This window comes from Ailuropoda melanoleuca, chromosome X, assembly GCF_002007445.2.
Source record: "Ailuropoda melanoleuca isolate Jingjing chromosome X, ASM200744v2, whole genome shotgun sequence".
NCBI lineage: Eukaryota > Metazoa > Chordata > Mammalia > Carnivora > Ursidae > Ailuropoda > Ailuropoda melanoleuca.
Genome location: NC_048238.1, coordinates 108,032,191 through 108,057,073, shown reverse-complemented (window position 1 = coordinate 108,057,073; position 24,883 = coordinate 108,032,191). Strand labels below are relative to the sequence as shown.

Below are 24,883 nucleotides of genomic sequence, written 5' to 3'. Positions count from 1 at the left end.
TGGGGAGCTGGCAAGGACCAGTCTGCCTCCTTATTCCTCATATATCCCCGCCCCACACCCACAGGCCTGGATGGGGTGGCTCAGGAAATGTTTCCCAGCTTGAAAGGGGTCCACAAAAGAACAGACATTTTTGGAGGCAGGAACTGTGTGTGACTTGCCTCATTCCCTTCTTTGGTTAACCCTGGGGTTTACTGAATAATTTTTTATTAATGGCTTTTTGATAAGGACAAGTCTAGTACAATGAGGTCTTCAGATCACAAGCTCACAGGAGACATCTGTTGCTATGAGAAAGTATTACAGATGCCGAGGAAAGAGGAAATAAGGGTAAGAGAAATTTTCTAAACATGCACCGGAGTCTTTGGTGACACCAGGCTCAGAGTTTCCTGAAACATTAAGGCCATACTTTGGAGGGAAAGTGCAGGACCCTGAGCAGCCACTAACACAAGGAAAGTGTCAGGATGAGGAAGGACAGCTGAGGTGCCTGCTGAGGCCTGATAGCTTGGGTCCTTGGCTGGAGCTGGCCCTGGCCCACCCTGAGGGACTCGGCATGCTCTGGTCTGGGGAGCGCAGGCAGACGTTGCAGTGTGGCTTCCCAGGCTCCACTGTGAACAGCCACCCGCACTGGCGCCCGAGGAAACAGCAAAGCAGGTGGGGCAGCAACTGGCAGCAGGCTGCACATGCTGAGCAGGCTCTTGCTCCCTCCTGAGGAAGGAACCACCCTGCTCCTCCACTTCCTGGCTGTGTCCTTGGTTTTGTGATTTAGCCTCTTTCACTTTTAATTTCTGGATCTACAAAATAGGAATGATAGTAGTAGCATCTTGCTCACAGTGTTACTGCTAGGAGAAAATGAGAATGTTGCCTGGGTTACAGGAAGCCCCCAAGAACAATACTAGTATTTATGCATTCCTGCATGCAAAAAAAAAAAAGAGAGAGAGAGAGAGAGAGAGAGAGAGAGATCTGCAATCTGCCTGGCATTGTGTTAGGTAATTTCCCTGGGAGGTGGGGGAGGGTGAGTCAGAGATTGGGGTAGAGAAGGACTGTGATGTCCTTCTCAACCTTCAGCCCCATCCAGACAGTGAACGATTCTTGCCATGGAAGGAGTTAGGATGCCTTCCCCATCTCCAGTACTCTGCCGACCACACCAGCCTCTGTGCTGTCCCCTAACACCATCACGCAGGCTCTCCACAATGGCTGCTCGCTCTGCCTAGAGCATCCTTCTTGCAGACATTCTTGTGGCTTGCTCCCTCACCTCCTTCAAGTTTTTGTTCAAATGTCACTTTACTAGTGAGGCTTTGCCTGGCCACCCTACAGACAGTAACCGGCAACTCCATCTTGCCTTACTGCTGTCCAGATGGGGCATGTCCACTGCCATTCTTTATTTGGTTATTTGTTGTCTCCAAGTTCCACCAGGGCAGGGACTTAGAATTCCCAAGCCACCAACAGTGCCTGCTATACATATCTGCTATACATATCTGCGGTACTTAACAAGTACTTATTGAAATGCATAAAAAGGGGGGGCCGTTAAGATGGAGGAAGGGCTGCATCCGAGAATGGCATTTGGGCTGGTCTGTTAGGAAGAGTGACTTTTATGGTGAAGGGAAGGGCTTCCAGGTGGAAGGCAAAACACGAGCAAAGGCAAAGAGACAGAAAACTGCTGGTTAAGGACAGTGGTTGCATCGCAAATCTTTGGCAACAACCCGGAAAGATTCTGAGGGTAGCTCCCCAACGAGGTAGTCGCCCGCGGGCTGGCGGGTCAGCTGGGCGACGCCCGCCGGCTCTGCGCTCGAACCCTGGCCCCGCCCCCTGTGGCCGGGATCACGCGCAGGGGCCTCGCGAGCTACCAGGCCCCGCCCCCAAGGGGGCGGGGCGGGTACGAGACACGCAGGCGCACTAGCATTCGGGCCCCCCCGCCCGCCGTGCTCGGCCCTTTGGGGCCGGCCGCGGCTGCTTCGCGCAGACGGCGTCGGCGACGCGGGGCCCGCGGCCGGCCCATCAGCTGCAGCCTGTCACCATCGCCCCGGAGTGGCCACGCCGGGGTAGAGATGCCGCCGGCAGGCTGGTGTCTACTTTGGCTTGGCTTGGTCCTGGCCTCGGTCTGCGCCTCTCTTGAGTCTGCAGCGCCCAGCAACTCGACCACAGGTACAGCCTTGGACCTCGATCCGATTGCGGGCTCTTACTTCCTTCTCTGCCTGCATCCATTCTTAACTTTCTGTCTCTGTCCCACCTACTATTCCTTCTAACATCCATCCTTTCTTTCTTCCCTCCCACTACCCTTTCTTCCCCCCATCCATCCTTTCCCCCCTCCCTAAATTCTTCTTTCCTTTCCTCTGTCCTTCCCTCCCTCCCTCATCCAGCCTCGAGGCCATGCCCAGAGCCTAATTCTGCCACCCAGGACTGGGGCTTCAGTGCACCCACTCCCACCCTCCCTGGCTTGGTTGGCTGGGGTGTCCAGGTTGCAGGGGCCAGCCTAGGGCCACTCAGTACCCTAGCACCAACCATGGGTAGGGGGTTCGTTGTCAGTGCAGGTGATCTCACTGAAGCGCCTCCCTCCTGAACAGCACCTCTGAATGTCCTTCTAATCATCGTGGATGACCTACGCCCTTCCCTGGGCTGTTACGGGGACAAGCTCATAAGGTCCCCAAACATCGACCAACTGGCTTCCCACAGCCTCCTCTTCCAGAATGCCTTTGCCCAGGTATGTCTCGGGACCTCTAGGTGTGGATGTGTGCTTTGTGCAGTGGGTTGGGGGATGGGGTCCTTTCAGCTGTGATTAGATGACACTGATTGTGCCTGGCATCTCTTTATTAGAGGGAAACATAGTCTGGAAAATGGCGGTAGAGAAAACCTGGTTGTGTACTGGCAAGGAAGCTTGTGCCTTCAAGCTTGGGCAGAGGTTGTCCCTTGACCCTAACGTGCTCAGGATGGTCCTGCCCAGCTTTCTTCCCCAAAGGGGATTGCCTGGTGCTAAGAAGGAAAGGGTGTTTCAGAATGCCACTCTCAGGTCTGCTAACTGACTTTGGGCAGGCACTATGCGGCTTGCCATGGTGGCACTCATGGGGTTGCCCTTAAGACCCTTGCCTGCTCTGTGCACCTGTGAGACGCCATCACACAGGACACAAGCATGTGCTCGTTTGAGGGGTTGAGTCCTTTCCTGCCTCTTTGTGGGAAGTCTTATTCCTGGTGTCTGCGTGAGGCCCTTATCCCACTGGTTGGCTTTGATCTGCATGACTCAGCTGCCAAGCTGTTTTGCTGAGGACTCTTGAGGTTGCCTGGTTACCTTTTAGCATCCAGACTCTGTTTGCCTCTGAGGACATTTCCCTCTGCTTCTGCTCCCTAACAGCAAGCGGTATGCGCCCCGAGCCGTGTGTCCTTCCTCACTGGGAGGAGACCAGACACCACCCGCCTATATGACTTCAATTCCTACTGGAGGGTACATGCTGGAAACTTCTCTACCATCCCCCAGTACTTCAAGGAGAATGGCTACGTGACCATGTCGGTTGGAAAAGTCTTTCACCCTGGTACTGTTTGCTATCTGAAATCTGGGTTCTTTTGTGTTTTGTGTCCAAGAGCTGGAATCCCCCTCTGGGGGTTGGGGCTGTCTTTGCAGAGACCTGTTTGGGCTGGGTGGACACCTCCTTAGTCATTGCTCTCTTCGTACAAAATGCTACTTCTCACTTTAGCTTTATGTTCTTACCCGAAGTGAAAAAGGGTAGTAGGACTTTTTTTCTTTCAGCTACTAGTCATTGTGCCCTTTGGTTCCTACGGCTTCGTAGCCAGAAGGAAGGACACTGGCTGGGGAGGTGGCAGTGTTGGGTATGAGTCCAGCTCCGCACCTGACTGACCCTCTGTGCCCCGGGATCCCTGTCAGTAAAGGGAGACCAGCGTGGCTATGAGAATTTGCCAGTGAAGAGGCAGCACTTTGGCGGGGCTGCCCATTGTCTTTAAGTTAGGTCAGCAAGAGGAGTGTAAGCTGGGGCACAAGGCCTGAAGGGTACCAGGGACCACCAGTGCTGACTTCCAACATGGCTTGATAAACTGGCCCTTTTTAATGCCAGAATGAGAATGCCGAAACACAAACTTTAAAACTTTTAAAACTTATTGAAGTAATGCATGATTATTTGACAAAAAGTTGGCATGGGGGAAGGAAAGTATAAACTAAAGGGTAAGAATTACTTGTAATTGCACCACACTGAGGAGGGCTGAAGTTTGATGTTCCCTTATTCCAGGCATATTCTTTTTCTGATTTGAGGTTTTCCCGTGTATTCAGTTTTATGTTGTGAATGTTTTAAACAAGATTTTCCCCATATGGCTGCCCTTCGTGCATGTCATTTTTAACAACAGCGCAGACATCTCACATACAAATCCACTGTACTTTATTCTCAAGTTGATTTCAGGTCTCTGTCACACGTACTGCTGGGATGAACGTCTCTGCAGAGGGAACCGATGGGCAATGGCACCAAGGATCCAGGCTCCCGGGTTCCAGTCCCAGTTCCAGCTCTGCCACTTCTTAGCTGTGCAGTTGACCCTGGGCAAACCGTTCTTCCTCTCTGAGCCTCAGATTCCTTCTCTGGCAAATGAGTCATAGCTGCTTTGATTACCTCCCACGGTAGCGTCCTAGTTCCAGTAGTTCAGGGGTGTGAAAGTGGGTTGAAAGCCCACTTTATACGACAGTAGTGCTTATTGCCGAGGGTGATGACTTGCACATTTTCAGTAGCTTTCCCTTTGCTCACTGGTGACACTGGCAGGCTCAGCAGCCTTCTGGAACCCAGCTGGCCAGTCCAGGTTGAGGATAACATTTGGCTGGGCTAAGTCGGGCCCAGTCTTGGGAAGTGAATCCGTAGGAATCATGTGTGGCCCAAAGCCCACCATCAGAACTTTTCCACAGTTGGCGCTTAACATCCTGACGGCCCTTGCCTGAGCGCAGCAAGGAGGGGAGAGACAAGTTTGGGGCGAAGAGGAAGTAGAGCAGAGGGAAGGCTGCGCTTCAGGAAGGGAGGCGAAGGAGGGCCCGAGTGGTGCTGATTATTAGATTAGCCTGGAATCATGAAGCGGAAGCTTCTGCTCCCTAACAGCAAGCGGTATGCGCCCCGAGCCGTGTGTCCTTCCTCACTGGGAGGAGACCAGACACCACCCGCCTGTATGACTTCAATTCCTACTGGAGAGCACATGCGATAATAAGCAGCATGTCTTAGCCAGAGAACGAGAGCTTTGCCTGCAGTCCTTGTGGAAACACGTTTTTCAGCTGGGCCTCTGTTCTCGCGGCCTTGTCTGTGAGGCAGGGACCTGTTCAAGGAAAACAGCAGCCACCATCGATCGACTGCCAGGTCTGTGCCAGTTCCTGTGCTGGCCGCTCTCACAGTCCTCTCCTCAGCAGCAGGCGGGGTGGCTTTTATCATCATCGTCATTTCGTGAGGAGGAACTCGAGGCTTACAGAAGTCAAGTAGCTTGCCCAAGGTTGTGCGGGTAGTAAGGGGCGGTGCTGACATGTGAACCTGGGTCTGTTGGCCTCCTCTGCTCTTTCCACTGTGCTTGCTCTGTTTATGATAAGCCCTCCACCCACTGCCCCCTTTCCCTCCAGTCCCACCTCGCCTGGTCTTGCCCCGACAGTCATGATACTGGCGACGCTCTTTCTCCTGTGGTTCTACCCACACTACCCTCTCCGCTCCTCCTGTCTCATCCCCTGAGGCGACACTTCCCTTCGGATCCCACACAAGCTTCACTGACTCCTCACAGCCCTTGCTGCCCACCCTCACTTGACCCATCACCTCTGTAGCTGCCTGACTCACACGGCCCTTCTACTCTCTAGACGGCTGGCCATCTTTCCATTGTTTCACTGTTCTTTTCTCTCCCCAAGTAGATTGCTGAGCTTGGGGTGGGTTTCTGCTTCATGCATGAGCACTGAACCTGGGGTCCTAAGGCCTGGGTTTGAGTCCCAGCTCATTCATCTAATATGTGGTTGGTATCAGACAAGGCACCGACTTTCCTTGAGCCTCCCCTCCCGCACCCGGCTCATGGTGGCGCTGCTGCCCCTGCTCCTCTTTGTAGGGTGGGGGAGAGGCTCCAGCAAGGGCTCTGCAGGGTTGCACTGCGGTAGCTGGCTGGCCGATCCTACCCTTTTGGGTTTCTTCCTCAGAGCCTAGCATGAATTGCCAGGGCTTAAGGCACTGGGAGGTCACATGCTTAGTACTCAAATAGAAACCTAGAAAGTTGGTTTTAATGGGGACTATTTACCATCTGCCTGAGCTCTTGATTTTATAGATGAGGAAACAAGTCCCAAAGAAGGGAGATGATGCTTCTGTAGTTGTCCACAGAGTTTTAATTTGGAGTGGGGAGGGTATTGAAGGACCCTTCGGGTTTTATTTAATGACTTTCTTTTTTCCCCCCTTAAGGAATATCTTCCAATTATAGCGATGATTCTCCATATAGCTGGTCTATTCCACCTTACCATCCCTCCTCTGAAAAGTATGAAAACACCAAGGTAAGGGTGTGAAAAGGGTACTGTTCTGAAGAGGAACTGCTTTTTTCCTGTCTAGCAGGATTAAGGTTAACTGTTGGTGTACCGCACATTCTTTCAAGCTGGTCATACAGTGAAGTTTGTGGGTTTTGTCTGTGATCATGAGTTGACAGAGACAGGTGTGGGGATCTTTTTTTAAAGATTTTATTTATTTATTTGACACAGAGAGAGAATACAAGCAGGGGGAGTGGCAGGCAGAGGGAGAGGGAGAAGCAGGCTTCCTGCTCAGCAGGGAGCCTGATGTGGGGCTCCATCCCAGGAGCCTGGAATCATGACCTGAGCTGAAGGCAGACGCTTCACCAATTGAGCCACCCAGCACCCCAGAATTTCATTACCTTCTTTTTAAAGATTTTATTAAGTAATCTCTACACCCAATGTGGGGCTCAAACCCCCAACCTTGAGATGAAGAGTTGCATGCTCTACCAACTGAGCCAGACAGGTGCCCCAAACTTCGTTACATTTCATAGCCAAATAGTATTCTATTGTATGGGTATAACACATTTTATTTATCCTTTCATCAGTTGATGGACACTTGGGTTGTTTCCAGTCTGTGGCTACTACGAACAGTACTGCTACAAACATTCACATACAGGTCTTTGTGTGGCTTAAGTTTTCTGTTCTCTTGGGTAGAATTGGTAGGTCAAATATTAGTGCGGACTTAGGTTTTCAACTTCCTTGGTGTCTCCCTAGATGTGGAATTGCTGGGTTATGTAAACTGTTTGAGGAACCACCAGAGTGTTTTCCACGGCAGCTGCACCATTTCACACCCCCAGTGGCCGTGTATGAGGGTTCCAGTTTCTTCCCATCCTCGCCAACACTTTTCATTGTCCAGTTCTAAAACTTCTAGCCATCCTAGCACGTGTGGGGCAGTATCTCATTGTGGTTTTGATTGGCATTTCTATGATGAGTAATGACACGAAGCATCTTTACATGTGCTTGTTGGCCATTTATCTATCTTGTCTGGAGAGAGATCTATTCAAGTCCTTTGCCCATTTTTTAATTGGCTTAATTTTTTTTAGTTATTGAGCTGGAGACAGATTTGTTTTGATCATTAGTTTCCATGGGTTTCCTTTAATTAATTATGACGTGGAGATGGAAGATTAACAGCAAGAAGCTTAGTGCCGGTGGATTTCTGGCCCCTGCCTGGAGAAGAGGCGGTGCTTCCCTGTCTTAGTTCTCCTTTCTATGTGCCCGGCCGGTGCACATGAAGTAGACTTAGGGGGCTGCTACTGTGAATGTTAAATCTGATCCAAATGGAACCTTCCTGACTTCTCTTTCTTGCATTTGAAGAGCTGACTTGATATGTTTTGTCTTGAAAGACATGTAGGGGGCCAGATGGAGAACTCCATGCCAACCTGCTTTGTCCCGTGGATGTGGCGGATGTGCCAGAGGGCACCTTGCCTGACAAACAGAGCACTGAGCAAGCCATACGCTTGTTGGAAAAGACGAAAACATCGGCCCGCCCTTTCTTCCTGGCTGTTGGGTATCATAAGCCGCACATCCCCTTCAGATACCCCAAGGTGAAGAGCTGCCCAGGGGCTGACCCCACACCTCTGTGACAGTTCTGTCATTTGTTGAAGGAGGGGTTGGTGTAGTGGGGCCATGTCCTGCCATCCCTGGTCACCGGGGATGCCCAGTGGCGCTACTGTATTTAGTGGTGTGAAGATGGGATTCAGAGGTCAAGGCTAAGAAGTAGACGTAAGGGCATGTAAGAATCTTGTTGGAGATGCTCGGCTTCCTCCCTCCCCACTGGAGGGTTTTGTTTCTTTTCCTTGAACTCAGGAAGCACGTGTTGAGTTGGACGGCAATATCAACATAGAGAAGTCAGTCAGAGCTGGCCGCCGATGCCTGCAGTAAGGGACAGTCCTTGGGGCACAATTCCAAGGACTGTGAAACCCTCTTCAGTAATTGGCACTCCCCCTGAGCCTGGCACGTCAGACCCCTTCCACATAGGACACTGCGTTGCTTGTAGCGACCTTGAATGCTGTGCTCACCTGTCCATCATTTAGAGCTTATAGTCTCTTCTTTTTAAAAATCTTTTTCAGTTTTTCCGTGTTGTGTCTTCCCTGGGCCTGAGCAGTCCATTCTTTTGACTTTGTAAAGAATGCCCCTCATTTGTGATGGGAGTAGAGAGTCAAAGGCGTGCTCCTTGATGCTTTGATTGGCCCAGGAGATCTCACCTTCCTAGCTGGATCTGTCCCCTTTGATGGAGTGAGACTCACTTCTGCCTCTTACGCGGGCAGGAGCTCACCTAGTAGGCCTAGCTGCTCTCCTGAGCAAGGCCTGCTTGCAAGGTTGGCCTTTGGCTGGCCTCTGGGAACCTGGATCTTGGGAGAGTTCGCACCGCTCCCCGAGTGAGGAGTGGCTCATTGTGCCCGCACTGTTTATGCACACCCCTGCTCTCCTGCCTGGAGTCTGTAGCACTGGTATGTGCAGGCAGAGGGGGCCTGGGCTGGCAGCCCCAGTAAACAGCCCTGGTGCTGAGGTTGTAATGAGCTTCCATGGCAACAGCATTTCACACACGTTGTCACACAACTCATTGCTGGGAGAATTAAGCACATCCTGTGTGACTTCACCGGGAGAGGATTCCGGAAGCTTGTGCCTGATTTTCCCTAGACTTTACCCATGTGGCTTTGCCCTTTGCTAATTGTGTTTGGTAGCCGCAGGTAGGACTGTGCCAAGTTCTGTGAGCACTCCCAGGGAGTTGCCAAACCTGAGGGAGGTTTTGGGAACTGGAAACACCCCTGCACCCCTTTTCCAGCTGAAGGGGAGGTAGGAAGTTGGGAGAATAAGAGGAATAGGAATACGTTGATTTGTATGAGAAAAAGCTGTTGCCGCTCGGTTATAGAAAACAAGTGGCATGATTTCATTACCATGGGCATCTTGTGAGAGTGACCTTAGGCCTGACCTTCAGGTAGGGGAAGGTACCTGGGGAGTGTCAGTGAGCCACCTTGTGAACGCATCCCAGGCTGAGAGAAAAGGCAATAGAAAGACCTGGAGAGTTCCAGCCTTGTGCCTTTGCCAGAAGAATGACAACCTGGTGTCTTTGTGCGCTTTTCCCCCAAGGAGTTTCAGAAGCTGTATCCCTTGGAGAACATCACCCTGGCTCCTGACCCCCAGGTCCCTGCTGGCCTCCCTCCCGTGGCCTACAACCCCTGGATGGACATCAGGCAGCGGGAGGACGTCCAGGCCTTGAACCTCAGTGTGCCCTATGGCCCAATTCCTGTGGATTTTCAGGTACCAAGGACATATTTGGGGGAATTACTGGGCACTTATGGCATGATGTCTACTTTTCTCAATAGACACCACCCCACCCATCATGTTTTACTCAGAATCTTCTCTGTGCTAGATATCTTGTGAGGTGCTGGGGCTGGGGGGTGGTCTGGAGGAATTTAGGATACGGGAAGTGCTGGGTGGTTATCATCTCCCAAGCCGTGTCTCCACTTGCAAAGAAGGGGGGCATCTGGAGATTTGGTGATTGGATGTGGGCACCGGGGTAGAGAGGAGGCCTGTACGACCCATCATGAACTCATGGGGGCTGCTGTTTAATCCACGTGACAGTTCATCAGCTGTAGGATGGTGGGCAGCTCCTCTGCAGCCCTGAATGTTTGGTTTGCTGGCACTTGCACGGCCCCTCTGTGGGAAAGCCTGCAGAGGCACCTGTCACTCTTGATACAGAGGGAGCTGGGGTGCCGACATGGCCAGTGCCATCCAGCTGCAACATCTGATGTCCCTTTGCCATCTTGTGGTAGTGGAGTAGCCACAGAGTTAGACTCCTCAGCTGACTCATCAGTCACCCTCTCCCTGGAGTGCAGAAAACATGCCGACTAGTGTTCTTTCTGGAATATTCCACATGCAGCCTTGCCCTTCCGTCACTGTGTGAATACTCCAATACGCAGCCTGCAGTGGAAGGTAGAGAGCAGTGGTTTTAAAGGGTGCTTCCCAGACCACCTGTGTCAGAATCCCCATGAGGGCTTGTTGGAATCACGGAGTCCTGGCCCCACTCAGACTTAGGGAATTGGGATCTGGAGGTGGGGCCTGAGAACTGGCATTTGCAAAAGCACCTCCGGCAATTCTGATGCACGCAGAAGCCTGAAAATACCGCCATAGGGTATAGTTCAAAACCAAACAAAATATCCAGGCATCTCTTGCTATTCAAAGCTGTTTGGACAGTGAGGGTTCGGGTGGTGAGGGGTGTGTGCCGCTTGTGTCCATCAGACTCCTGAGGTTCACCTGGTGGTGGTGGGAGTTTGGAAAGGAGCGCCTTCGTCACGTGGCTCCATCCCTGACTTCCCGTCACAGGGGTTCTGAGAGCAAGGTTGCTCGAATGGCATCTCCGAGGCTGCAACCGCATGCCTTGTTCGTGACGGTCACTTAAAACGTCCCTTTAAAGTGGACTGTGTCCCAGGAAGGGTACTCAGTGTTTTCCGTGTGCCATCTGCCCTGGTCCCCATGGCAACTGAGTGAGGTATGTGTCCTCCCCTCATCCAGGGTGGGAAACTACAGGTAGGGAGGTGTGGTGACTTGCTGCAGATCACACAGCTGGTGCCAAGAGGAGTCCGAATTCCTTCTCCGACCCCCGCCCCGGAGACACGGAATGCCAGAGCCTTGTGGTTTGTCTGGTCAATTCCAAACAGCTCGGATTCGAATTCCCGTTCTCCCCCATCCCAGCTGCACAGCCCCTGGCAAGTCCCTTTACCTCTCTGAGCCTCAGTTACCTTATCTGTAAAACGGAGACGAGGTGGAGAAAGGTTTCCAGCAGGGAGCACAGCGAGCCTGCGAAAGCACCTAGGACAGTGCCAGCCACATGTGAGGGCTCTTTCAGATGCCATCCTCCTCACTACACCCCTGCCTACTGGTGCTGTCGCTGCCCGGAGGACCTCCCTGGTATGCTTGTGTGCTGCTCCCTGCCCCACATTCACCTTGAACTTGGGCTCTGCTCACTGCTCTCTGGGAGCTTTGGGCATCTGCGCCCAGGCCACATCTCCCTGCACTCTTGAGCCTCCCAGTTCTGCCCTCTTCAGCCTCCAGCTCTCTCGCTCTGCTCCATGAGAGCCAGTGACTTCAGGGTCCACCCTCGGGGGTGTGTCACCTCCCAGGCTGGTTCCTCTTCTGTCACCACCCTGACCACAGTCTCTTCTTCTCACAGCTCCTTCACTCCACATGCTCATTCCCCACATGCCTCCTGGGGATTGTGAATGGGGACTTCTCCTCTCCCCCTAGGCTTCACTCCTGGGCAGATGGCTTATTGTTCTTGCCAGCCCCTCGGTACACTTGTGCCCCGATCACAAGACGGTCCAGCCACCACTCTCAAGCCCAAGTCCTGAGGCTGCTGGACTGAGTCCGTGCAGCCCTGAGGTGGAGACACAGAGGCCCAGCCTCCAGCCCCAGTGCCCATCCACGAGGACTCTCTGCTCAGGACTCTCTTGCCCTGTGCGGCTGCTCTGAACCCCTGCTGCTCCCCTCCTGTCCTTTACACCCCTCCTCACCATGTCTCAGCAGATAATACCATGCCTTCACTTGCCCTTCAAGGGAGAAGGAGTGAAATGTGGCCTTAGCGTCCCTTCTTCATTCATTTCTGCCCAGCCTCCTGCCTCCCCAGCCCACTCAGCGCTCTCACTTAGGTCAGCGCTGACCTCCTTGGCAAATAAAATTCATCCGTGTGGGTCCTAACCTTCCCAAAGCCCCTGCTGCTTTCTCACTGTGGGCCGGCGCTACTCCTCCTGGACACGTCCTTCGCCTGGGCCCCCTTGCTGGTCCGCCCGGGCCTCTGCCCCCCTCCACACAGGAGACCCCTGTTTCTGTGTCTGCGCTCCACTGGGTCAGCCCCAGGGCCCCCACTGGAACCTTTCTGCCCCTTCTCCCCTCCTGTCCCAGTCTTGCTCCTGTTTCAGACACGTCTGTCCACTTGCCTGTGAGGGTCATTGCCATTCCAGTGCCCGTGGAGACCTTTGCTTCCTAGGCCCCATGGGGCCATGCTGCCACTCCTGCTCTTTCTCTTCTCCTTCCTCCCCTCCTCTTCTTTTTGTGCTCCCCATGCCATCGAATGGTGCCGCCATCTGAACAAGAAACCTGGAGTCAGCCTGGGAGTCCTCGTGTCCTTCCCCTCCCACCCCCTCTACTGCCTGCACTGCTACTGGATCTCCCTGCATTCCTCCCAGACCCTTACTCCCCTCTTGCTCCATCGGCACGTCTTTCAGGACCACAGCAGTGAGTCTGGGTTCGATTTGTTCACTCAACAGGTGTCTGTCGAGCTCCTCCTATGTGCCCAGCCCTGATCTAGCGCCATTCCTCTCGAGCCCCCAGCAGGAGCTCTGGACTGTTGTCAGATTGTCACTCGTGCAGCACAGTTCTGCATCGGCTTGCCTGGAATCGCCTTAGTGCCTCCCTTGGCCTCCAGCCTGGGTCCCTGCATTGCTCTTCTGCCTGCCTGCTTGGAGGTCATTAGATGTGAGCCTCACATGACAGCAACAGTCTGTGAGGACAAGCAGTTGTCCTGCTGGGTTAAAAAGTAGTCAGAGGAAAGGCCCACCTGTGGCCATTGTTATGGGCTCAGTTGTGTTCCTCGAAAACTTCAAGTCCTGACCCCCAGTACCTGAGAATGGGGCCTCGTTTGGAACTAGGGTCATTGCAGATGTCATTAGTAAAGATGAGGTCATACTAGAGTCGTATGATGGGTGTCCCCATACGAAGAGGAGACAGACACACCCAGGAAGAAGGCCATGTGGGAATGGAGGGAGAGATTGGGGTGACATGGCCACGAGCCCAGGAACACCAAGGCTGCCGGCCACCAGCAGCGGCTGCATGAGACAAGCCCCTCCGTCAGAGCCCTAAGAGAGAGGGTGGCTGTGCTGACCCCTGCATCTCAGCCTCTGGCCTCTAGAATCTGGAGACAGTACATTTCTCTTGTTCTAAGCCCCCGGTTTCTGGTCCTTGGGGAAGGAATTGAGCTTCATGGGGTCTTTGGCGCCACCCTCAGCAGAGTTTGGAGTGACTAGGGGATGTGTTTTGGTTTACATTGTCACCTCCTGGGACCCATAAGAATAGGTGAAGGACACAGAAAGGGACAGTAAGTGGCACTTCTGTCCACTGTGACCCATGTCCTAAAGTGAAATCTGATTTGCTTAGAAAAGAATATTCCTTTTGGATCTGCTGTGAACCCTGGATTTCGCCAGGAGCGTGTGGGCCCAGGGACACAGATGTTGGGGAAGTATGGTTTATGTTTTGGCTGAGAGAGTCAGGGGCGTCCGTGGAGGAGCACTCAGGTGACAGCAGTCTGTGTGTGCAACACTATGGTTCAAGTCGCACTCACTCTCCTCCTCCTTTCACGTGCAGCGGAAAATCCGCCAGAGCTACTTTGCCTCCATTTCGTATTTGGATACGCAGGTTGGCCACCTTTTGAGTGCTTTGGATGATCTCGAGCTGGCCAACAGCACCATCATCGTATTTGTCTCAGATCATGGTAAGCATTTTCCAGTGCCCTGGGGAGTCACTCAGAGCATCTGGACTTCTCTGGGAAATGTGCTTTTCTAGATTGCTTTAAGCACAGACATGTTCTCTTTTGGGAATCAGCAGAGCCTCAAGTCTGGGGTCTTGGGGTGCTTTTATGATGGCCTGTTAGTCCTAGGACCTCTCTCCGTAGAGGCGGGGCCTCTTTTGGGTCCAAGGAACATCTTGGATGCTTGGGTGGGGACATTGTAGCAACCTTTTTTTCTTGATGAACTCAGCAGGAACCCTCCATTTGTGTGGGGAGCTCTTCTAACCCATGCTTCCAATATAGAGGGTTGGAGAACTTTTAATTTTTTTTAGGAGGATCCAGAACAATCCTGGCACGGCCCAACAAGGCCCTCAGACCTGACTCCTCCACCCCCAGTCTCCATATTCTCTCTGCCAAGAGCCTGGGGCTTGCAATGCTTTATCTCTTTTAAGGCAGTTTCCCACTTTTTCCAAAAATGGAAACAATTTATTTAAAAAGATTCTTCTTAATTTGAAAATTTTTAACATGTCCAAGAATAGAGGATAAACAACAACCCCCAGTCCCCATCGCCCTGCTCCCCAGTTACCCACTCCAAACAACTTGTTTGTCTCATCCTCACCCCTCCCCTACCCCCAAATACTTTTGAAGCAAATCCCAGGTTGTTCAGGTTTCTGAAAAATTTAGCTCTTTTAGAGTATAACCATACTACCATTATCATACTTAGAAACAGGAAAACAGTTCTTTAGTATCATGAACTATGCAACGGGACGATATCAACATAATAGTCATTGTAAAAAGAAAAAAGCATATAGAGCATATAATGTAAGGCCAGAGCACCCTGCCCTTTTATCCCACCTGCCTGGGCCGAACTGGTGCTGACAGACCTGGGGTCCATTTGCCAGCCTTTGGTTGTGCACATATAGGTGGCTCTGGTGCATGTGCGTGTGTGCGTGCGTGATATATAGTCATGGAACAAGGCAGGATCGATTGTGCTTATAAACTGTTTTGTCCCCTAGTTTCTTTTTCCACTTAATGTCACGGACAGTTCTCCTTGTGATTTCTCATGGGCCTACCTTAAGCCTTGTAAAGACCCACATTATTTTGTTATATACGGAGCTGTCATAATGTTTCTCTGTCTCCCTCATGGTTTGCCATCCACTTCTGACCCCTCTTGTCAGTGCACAGTTTCCTCTTCCAGTGCTAACACAATCCGCTGCGCCCGTGGAGAAGGCAAGGCCCACTCAGAAGTTCTCTTTGCTCTGAGGCAGCTGCAGTGATTACAAATGGCTCTTCTCGAATGACCCTCCTGAGACTGCCTACCTCCGAACCACAAAAGCCTCTCGAATCCATACATGGCCGCTTTATATGGCTTTGGTTATTTTATAACATGAAATCTCAATGTTCAATCTTGGTCTTTTATATTTTTTATATCAACGAGGGTACTCAAATGCAACGTGGAAATTTCCAGCTCGAGTGTTCAAGCTATCTTTTGCAAGGAAGGTTTTCAGTCAGGGTTAAGAGGGTTGTGTTTTTCAGGAAGGTTGAGGGTCTGGAATCAAGTTCTTGTTTTTTTTTTTTTTTTTTCTGTCTGTGGTGTATTTTAAAAATTGAACAAGATATCCTTGCCTTTTTAAACTGTGAGTGATTGTGGCCGCGTCACAGCTCATGGTTTGGTGGTGCACACCATCAAGTGGAAAGCAGAACCGGTGGGCCTTGTGTCCAGAGAAAGCAGCACAGGACCGGGCAGCATCCCTGCCCACGCAGGAGGAGCCCCTCTCAGTTGGGGAGGCGCGTGGAGGGGGCGCTCAGGGCCCAAGCTGGGTGTGTTAGTTGCTTGCTAAAAGAAGATAGTTTTATTTGGGAATTTAGTGTGTCCTTTTCCTTTTAGAGGTTTCCTCATTCAAGACAAATGTCTGACTTCATGATAAAGTAGTATTTAGGGAAAATCACCTTTTTTGTGGTGATTACAGAGGAATTTCTTCTATGTGATGAGTTTTCGCTTCCTCTGGTTTTTACAACAGGGAGTGAAATGGTATCTAAAATGAACAAGCTGTGATGTCATTGTTTTCTGTTATTCTGTGCTTTTTGTGAACCAGGGTGGGCTCTAGGTGAACATGGAGAATGGGCCAAATACAGCAATTTTGATGTCACTACTCGTGTGCCCTTGATGTTCTATGTTCCCGGGAGGACAGCTCCACTTCCAGAGGCAGGCGAGAAGCTTTTCCCTTTCGTCGACCCTTTTGATTCTGTCTTGGAACGGATGGAGCCAGGTATGAACTATGCTGAAGTGATATTGCTTGATGGTAAACTCCCTTTACTTCATATGCAGAGGACCTCACTGATTCATAGCCCAGGGCTTACCTGGTCGGTCTTCCTGTCCAGGGTTGGCATTCCTGAGTACCTATGGGTCAGGGAGGAGTTGCAGGGCCAGCACCAACAAGTATGGCCCCGGTCCGCCAGGAGCCTGGAAGATGGGAGGGAACGAAGGAGTAGGTGGCATCCCCAGGATGAGGGGGACTATCGTGGCACTGGCAACCACGTGCTCCGAAGCTCGGAGGAAGGGGGCAGGAGACTCTGGCAGGGCAGGGGCTGCACCCGGACAGATGAGCCGAACTCCATTACCTGTGTCCTTCTGGCAGGGAAGCAGCCCTTCGTGAGGGAGGCATTTGCCACCCTGGCGGCTCAGTAGTCTAGTGAGCCACTGGCTCTATAAAGTCTGCCAGGCGACTCTGCTCCTGCTCTCCCCAGCAGTGAAGGGCAAGTTTACTTTGACTTCCACGTGCCAGTCCATCCCAGCCTTGAAAACGACACCGATACCTCTCTTCTTTAGGCTGAATCCCCCAGGCCTGCAGTTCTCTAGGCTGAATCCCCCAGGCCTGCAGTTCCTTCGCAGTGGTAGACTCTGGTCTCTGCCTTCCTGGTCTCTGCCTTCCCAAAAGCTCCACTTTGAGAAAACATTTCTAGAAATGTCCCTGGAACAGGATACCCCTTGCTGCCACATGGGGCGACCTGTGTAGATTCTTGGTCAGTTTTCCTTAGTTGATCTGCTCAGCACAGAGATGAGTTGTGTACGAGTTAGAGTACTTTTGAAAACATGAACTCTGTGAAACCAGGTTGCCCTCTTTCTGGACTTCTGCATTCAATTCATCTAAATCTATTTAACATCTAAATCTCGCCCTTTATATTGATTTCTGGTTTTTTGTTGTTGTTGTTGTCATTCTGGCCCATCATTCTGGCCTTTCTGGATCTTTCCAAATTTGCTGCATATAGCCCAATTTTATTTTCTCTATTTGATTTTTGTGTGCTGCATGCTCGCTCTTTCAATTCATTCTTTCAAGTCTTCTTTCAAGTCACTGATAAAAAGCTTACACCATCAGGGCATGATTATAGCCCTCTGCTTGCTTGAAGAAGTCTGAGGGGTTGAGAATGTTTTTGAAACTTTTGGGGAGGTGTTCATCAAGTCATAAATTCAGGTAACTTCACTGTTCCCAGTTTATTCCCCACTTTCATCTCTAGCCTCTGTCTCTTCCCTGAACTTTGGATTGGGATTTCCGACAGCCTGTTCCACTTGGCCAGTCTAACATGCCTGAGTTGGGCTTCTGGCCTTTCACTGTAAGCCTTTCTTTTGACCCTCTTTCCCCTCTCAGGGAATGGCCGTGTTCACTCAGGCCAAAAAATTGTGACGTCCTCCCGACCCCTGCCTATCTCCCGTCCTCCATATGTGATACGTAGTCTGTCCACAAGCCTGTCACTCTCCATTCAGTGCGTGGCCACACTGCTTGTCACCGCCTCATGCTGCCACCTTGGATCACACCGCCATATGTCCTGCTGTGTTCCTGCAAGTTTCCTGAAGTCCTCCTGCTTGTGCCCTGAGTCCCCTGGAGTTCCTCCTCCTAACAGTAGCCAAAAATGATCCCATTAAAACCCAAGTCAGATGGTGTCACAGCCCTGCTCTGGAGCCTCCTATGCTCCTGTCTCACTGAGGGAAAGCCCTTTCAGTGACCAGCAACGCCTGAGGTGATCTGGCCCCCCATTTCTCCCTGACCTCATCTTTTTATAAGCATTCCAGGTAGCTGTCTTGGGCAGCACCCCATAGTCTGGATTTGTCTCATGGCTTCCTCATGACTAGATTCAGGGTAAACATTTTTGACACGTGCACTGTACGTGAGGCTGTGTGCTCCCATCGTGTCACAGTGGGGGCACTTCATGGCGGCCTTCACCATTGGTGGTGCCAGATTTGATCACCTGCTGAAGGTGCTCATGTCAACCAGGTCTTGCCATTGTAGAAAGTATCTTTTTTACGCTTTACTTTTTTTCTTTTTATTTTACTTATCAAACGTGTAGGAAATATAGTTGGGCTGTATAAAGCAAACTCTTAAAGATCCAGAAAGGCCAGAATGATGGCAGAAAGCCCACATCAGTCTTAACAGGAATCAATGTAAAGTACAGGATTGAGACTTTGAAGATGGATCAACCACCGTGAGATGTCTTTTCATACCCATTCTCAAAATAAATAGAAACCTGCAGCACTGGCATGGCGTGGAGAGTGGAGCCCTCACGTTGCTGGTGGGGAGGTAAAATGGCACAGCCACTGTGGAAAATGGCTTAGCAGTTCTTCACATAGTTACCTGTAGAGTTACCGTGTGACTCCGTGGTTCCACTCCTACGTAGGTATCCCACAGAATTAAACGTAGGCATTCAAGCAAAAACTTGTACGGGAATGTTCAGAGCATCCTTCACAATAGCCAGAAGATGGAAGCAACCTGTGTCCGTTGCCGGATGAATGGAGAAGCCACATGTTGTCTCTCTGTGTAGTGGCAGATTACTCTGCCTTAAAAAAAGGCAGCACATTCTGACACCTGCTACAACATGGGGGAACCTTGAGGCCATTGTGCTCAGTGAAGGAAGCAGTCCTAAAGGGACAAATACCGTGTGATTGCACTTACACAAGGTCCCGCAAGGAGTCCAGTTCATAGAGACAGGAGGTAGCGTAGTGGGTGCCAGGGGCTGGGGGGAGGAGGAGATGGGAAGGGAGTGTTCAGTGAGGACAGATTACAGTTCAGGAAGATGAGACACGTTCTGGACATGGACGGTGGGGACGGCTGCACAACAGTGTGGATGTTTTTAATGCTACTGAATGGGGTACTACAGAGCGGTTAGGATGGCAGACGTGATGCTGTTTATAGTCTGCCACAGTCTAACGGGGATGTGCTGACATCCAGGAGGGAGTGACCGGCAGGGTGGTGCTATTGAGGCTCTGAATAGCCTGTCTCCTAACAGATTTTTACCCAATGGTTTGGGCTTCTGTTGCCGATCCTTGCCTGAGTCAGATTACACTGGTGGTTCCAAAATTCACATGGTTTCGACAAGTGCCAACTGGCTGTGGGCACCTTCATTTTGCATCCTCCTGTGGGGTGAGGTGCCAAGTTGGTGTCGTTCCTAAACTCGTGGGCCCAAAATAAATGCAAAAGAACAAAAGACAACCTGTGGAGCCCATACGTGTGCCCTTCTTCATCCTCGGAGCTGCGCAGGCTTCTGTAAAGCCATCCGTTCAGCTGGCTCGCTTCCCGTTTCAGGCCGGCAAGTCATGGACCTCGTGGAACTTCTCTCTCTCTCCCCGACGCTCGCGGGACTTGCAGGACTGCACGTGCCACCTCGCTGTCCCGTTCCCTCATTTCATGTCAAGCTGTGCCGAGAAGGCCAGAGCCTTGTGAAGCATTTCCGATTCCAGGACCTGGAAGATGACCCGTCCCTTCGTGGTAATCCCCGTGAGTCTATTGCCTATAGCCAGTACCCCCGGCCTGCAGATTCTCCCCAGTGGAATTCTGACAAGCCGAGCTTAAAAGATATAAAGATCATGGGCTATTCCATACGCACGATAGACTATCGGTACACTGTATGGGTTGGCTTCAGTCCCCATGAATTTCTGGCTAACTTTTCTGATGTCCATGCAGGGGAACTGTATTTTGTTGATTCTGACCCTTTGCAGGACCACAACATGTATAATGATTCCCAGGGCAGAGACCTCCTCCGATCACTGATGCCATGACTCCTTCCAAATAGCGAGGAGGACAGGTATCACGTACTCCCTTCCACCTGGGGAGAGGAGGAGTTAGGGCTGCTTATTTGGTGATCACCCATAATATTGGAAGCAACTCGAGGGGTAGGCAGTCAAAGCATGCATCAACAGTTTGACTTAAGGATATGTAATAGCCCAGCCTTTTGATTCTTTATTAATTTGAGTCTTTATTAATTTCTATGTGGTAATCGGACTGAACCATTCTTTATTTTTTTGGATAATCACAGCTTCTTTATTGAGCGGATAAGTGTGAAGGGAGCAACTGAAAATTGTCATGCTTTTAGCCATCAAGACCGGAATAACCAAACATAACACTATACTTAAGAAATACTGTAATTATCTCTGGAATTTAGTACATTTCAAAAAGTAACCATATGTTATATTAGGTTTCACACGAAGTCCCTGGTTCTTTTGTTTATAATTTAATAATTTATTTAGTCCAATATATTCAAAATATTATGTGAATATTTCAGGTTTCAGGTTTGTAAAATGTGAAGTTAAATAATAATGCTAGATGCTAAGGCCTTAAAGTCTTATCTTTAACTTTTGTTAATAAGATTGCAAATTTTCAAAATCCGAAGACAAAATATGCATGAAGTGATTAATGTGGAATTTCTACATCAAATAATAAATAATTGTCAGTAAACGAGAGGCAGGAGATTATTTGGGAAATTCAGTTAGAAATGTTCAGGAACTTCTGGCCCAAATAATAATTTGTTAGCAAGTAATATGACCCTTGACCTCAAAGATCACCTGTTGAAAGGCATTGTTACTCACCGTGGAAAACATTTAAAGGCATGACTGTATCCATGAATTGAGTCACTCAAAACTCTTAGTGTTCTCCTTCTTCAGGAATGGTTGGTTGCAGGTATCCATTTATCCAGGAGGCAGGAAATATTCTACCTTTAATTGCCGATTAAAGAAACAACACTGATTTTATTAGATTCTGAATTATTTTGAGAATGGGAAAACTTCATTTAGGATAATATTAGGTAATTTCTAATCGCCCAGAATATAGTTCTGTATTCCCTAAATATGAAAGCAACCAGAAAGGCAGGTGGTAGTTATAATAAGCTTTAGCCTACATCACCTTAAAAAGGATGGGATGGTCAAAACTCATATGTATAACATGTGGAAGTGATCAGTTATCAGTAGTCATCAGAGGAGTAACCACATTCTAAATAAACATCTTACATAGCCCTGTATCAAAGTGGGTAATTTCTAGTAATTCTCTTTACAAGTGCTTCAGTGGTTAAAGGTAAATGCTCGTGAAAGAAAATTCTTCAGCAAATTAGGTTGTTACTTAAGTGTATTAAATTGTAACAAAAAAGGCAAGATATTATAGTAAAAGATGACTTCAAATTAGTAATTTCAGACAGTTTTTTTTATTAATTAGCCTACAACAGAGGCGTATATGGTAACACAATGATCTTCGAAGTGATTAAGTGACTTAGTGTCCTGGCAACAGCAGTTTCTAGTTGAAGAGTGAAGGGCCCTATTCATCTCTCTGGATCCCGAGGCTCATCTTTCTTCTAGAAGCCTCAGCTTTACTAGTAGATGGGTTCCCTGGGCCTTTTATTTCTCCTTCCTCATCCTCTTTATCACTCTCATCACTTCCACTAAGATTTTTACAGTCTAGTCTGTAAATTCCTCGTGACATATTTTCTGTGTATTTAGCTTTATCTCCTACTCCCCAGTTATAATGATAAGTTTTAACACAGGCTTTTACTTCACATCCATTTGTTGCTCTCGTTGGCCATGGTGTGCACACTTCATCATTTTTTCTTGCTTTATTTCTTGAAGCACAGTTGTAGTATCAAAAATCTCCCTCTTGCTGAAGTTGAAAGGTGACCTGCGCCAGAGAGAAGAGTGAAGTGACAGATACGTCAGGGGTGCAGCTGCCATTTTGGCAATAATTCACTCGTGTGACCAAAGCCACATCCGGGGCTGGGTCTGCACGGGGCGCTTTTGTGCATCGATCTGTCTGTCCTGGAAGTGCTTCTGTCTCGTCTCTTCTATGCGAGGACACAGTGTCAGAGTGCTTCAGCTCTCCGTCGCTTTTGGTTTCTCTCGGCCTCCCTTTACAGTCTCTCTCCTGTTAGAAGCAGAGGTTGCATTTCACGCTCAGTGGCACATTCTTCCACATCGTCTCACAGGGTATGGGCGTTTACTGTTTTTGACACTGAACCCAACGTAAAGCCACAGTTTCTTTCCTTTTGCATGTCTCCCACACACGTTGGGATGAGCAGCCACTTTCTGGTTTTCAGACGGCAAAGCTGACCACATTCCTTATCTTGACTCTGCCTAGAGTGAGCACATCTCTGTGGCTCCACACAGCCTTTCTCGTCCTGCTGAGCTGGATGCGTTTTCTTCATGGCCCTGCAGTCACTTCATTTGTAGAAAGCCCCATTTCGCTTGAGCGGGGTTCTTGCGTACAGCTCAGATGAAACCAGGACGAGCGAGCCCAGAAATTCTGAGTGGCCGATTCAGTGGCTCACAAACAGGAGAGTGCATCAGAACCACCTGAGGGCTTGCTAAAGCTCCCCGAGCGGGCCTGGCGCCCAGAGCTGCTGCGTCATTGTGCCGCGGTGGGGCCTCAGAATGCGTTTCCTACAAATGACGCTGCTCCCCTGAGAATCACCGCCCCTAGATGTGTGCGTCCGGTGGCCACTGGGCACACGTGACTATTTGAATGAATTGAAATGAGATAGACATTTCCAAAGCAGAATCTCAGGCTTGCCGTATTTCAAGTGCTCATCAGCCTGATGTGGCTGGCAGCTGCCATATTGGAGAGCACGGATCTAGAACCTTTCCATCGTGGTAGAAAGTGGAACGGAGTGGCCCTAACTCTGAATGTGAGCCTGGTCCACCCAGCGATTGGCAAATCCCTCGATTGTCCACCCTGTGTTTGCATACAGAGGCTTTTCTGGAGGCACGCCAAGGCCCTTGGTGCTCTCCTCCCCCACGACTAGTGCCATCACCATCACCAGCCCTCTCACCTCCTTCCCACGTAGCTTACCCCCCCTCCTCTTTCCTCCCTTGCTCCAGAAGAATCCACGTGTCTTCCTGAACTCCCTCTTTGACCCCGCCCTCTGCGAACACCGCCAGTGCCTACTACGGGGTCCACACAGACCTTCGCTGAGCAGTCAGAGTCTTCCCTGGCTCCACAAAGCCCCTTTCCTTGGCCGACCAGTGTGCACACTGGTCCCTGACTCTCCCTTGCCGATCCCTGCCTCCCAGCCCGCCCTTGCTTGTCCCCTTGCCCCTCCATTCATGACCATGCTTCACATTCACTCCCCCGCCCCCTCCATCTCCAAGAGGCTGGCAGTCTGTGACTTTAGACCATGTCGTGGCGTGAAATGAACAGGAACATCGCTAAAGAGTCTTGTGGCCACTTTGAAAAAAGGTATCTTTTTCTGAGCACAAAGTTAGAGTGTTTAATTATAGAAAAACTGGAAAACAGAAGTGTAGTAAAAGGTGAGAAAATGCATCAGTGTTTTGCCCCAGGGTGGTCACTTAATATCTTGCCTTCTTTGGGCTATGAATTTTTTACTTGCTGTGATCATCCTATGTGTTTTATCTTATAGTTTTATATTCTTCTTTTTCTCACTAAATATTATATGTGGTTACTACAAATTTCTGCAAAGATACTTTATACTGGAAGTAATATATTTTATTTTGTAGCTTTTCATAATTAACCTTTCAATGATTGAAAATTCAGCTTATTTCCAAATTTTCAGTATTGTAAGTAATGCTGTGATGAACAACTTTGTGAATACAATGTTTTTATGTATTTCAAGTTACTCTCTTAGGCTTGTGTCTCAGTGCCAGATTGTCAGAACCTTCTCTATTTGGCCCCTCTCCCCACTCTCCTGCTACCTTAGGGTAGTAAAACTAAAAATAAAGCAAACAAGCATACAAATAATAAAAACCATAAAACCAAAAAGCCCCCACCCCTAATGATAATAGGTGAAAGTGGTATCCGTTTGACCCTGTAACTCTCTGCTTATCAGTGACCTTGATCCTTGTTCTCTTTGTAAAATTGTTGGCTGTTTGTATTTCCAGTTGTGTGAATTTCCCTTTAAATTTTGGTTATGGGTTTCACTTCTTAAAATAAACAAATGGCTCTTTTCCTGTCTGATTTTTTTTTTCCTGTTAAACATGGAGAGCCTTCCCAATCTGGGAATTGGGAATTGAATAAATATTCATTTTCCCTTTCCAGTTTTTTGGTTCAGTTTTATTCTTCATCTACCTCATCTCTTACCCATTATCAGAGTCCTATATGCTTATTGTATAAAATGTGGAAGATGCGGAAAATGGTGAGGATGAAAAGAAGAGCGCTCTCCAGAATCCAGGCATTGTGACAATCTTGCATTTCTCCCTGCTCTTTTTCCTGCCCACGTACATATACACACGTAAGGACATTTGTGTCTTTGCATAGTTGAAATCTGTCATATCCAATCCTGTATCCTCCTTCTGTGATGTAAAATAACATCAGCGAGGCACCTGTGTGGCCCACTCGGTAGAGCGTCCGACTCTTGATTTCGGCTCACGCCATCATCTCGGGGTGGTGAAATGGAGCCCAGGTTGGGCTCTGTACTCAGCACAGAGTCTGCTTGTCCCTCTCCCTCTGCTCCTCCCTCCTCCTCCCTGCCCGGGAGGCATCAGTGACGTTGGCCCCTTGCCATCACTCAGAGAAATCTTGCCCTCTGTAGCCAGGGTGAGGCTCTTCCAGCCACCTTGCTCGTCTTGCCGCACACACCCCAGTATTTTTAACTGATTAAGACCAGGTATATACTCAAAAATAATTAAA

General features: G+C 49.7%; 1 protein-coding gene across 1 annotated transcript; it reads left to right on the top strand.

The window, feature by feature from the left end:
* The first annotated feature begins 1,896 nt into the window (after window positions 1-1,896).
* On the top strand, window positions 1,897-24,291 carry IDS (iduronate 2-sulfatase). Its single transcript, XM_002918727.4, has 9 exons — window positions 1,897-2,139; window positions 2,559-2,695; window positions 3,341-3,518; window positions 6,390-6,478; window positions 7,834-8,034; window positions 9,581-9,751; window positions 13,850-13,976; window positions 16,088-16,261; window positions 19,568-24,291. The coding sequence occupies exons 1-9, from the start codon at window positions 2,043-2,045 to the stop codon at window positions 20,038-20,040; spliced, it is 1,647 nt and encodes a 548-aa protein (XP_002918773.1). The 5' UTR covers window positions 1,897-2,042; the 3' UTR covers window positions 20,041-24,291.
* The last annotated feature ends 592 nt before the right edge of the window (window positions 24,292-24,883 follow it).

What these genes read in the sequence shown, in the direction of transcription:
- IDS (XM_002918727.4), top strand. Translation starts at nt 2,043, where the DNA reads ATGCCGCCGGCAGGCTGGTGTCTACTTTGGCTTGGCTTGGTCCTGGCC. An exon ending in CAATTCCTGTGGATTTTCAG is followed by an intron (nt 9,752 to 13,849) that starts GTACCAAGGACA and finishes TTTCACGTGCAG; the next exon opens with CGGAAAATCCGCCAGAGCTA. An exon ending in CTTGGAACGGATGGAGCCAG is followed by an intron (nt 16,262 to 19,567) that starts GTATGAACTATG and finishes TTCCCGTTTCAG; the next exon opens with GCCGGCAAGTCATGGACCTC.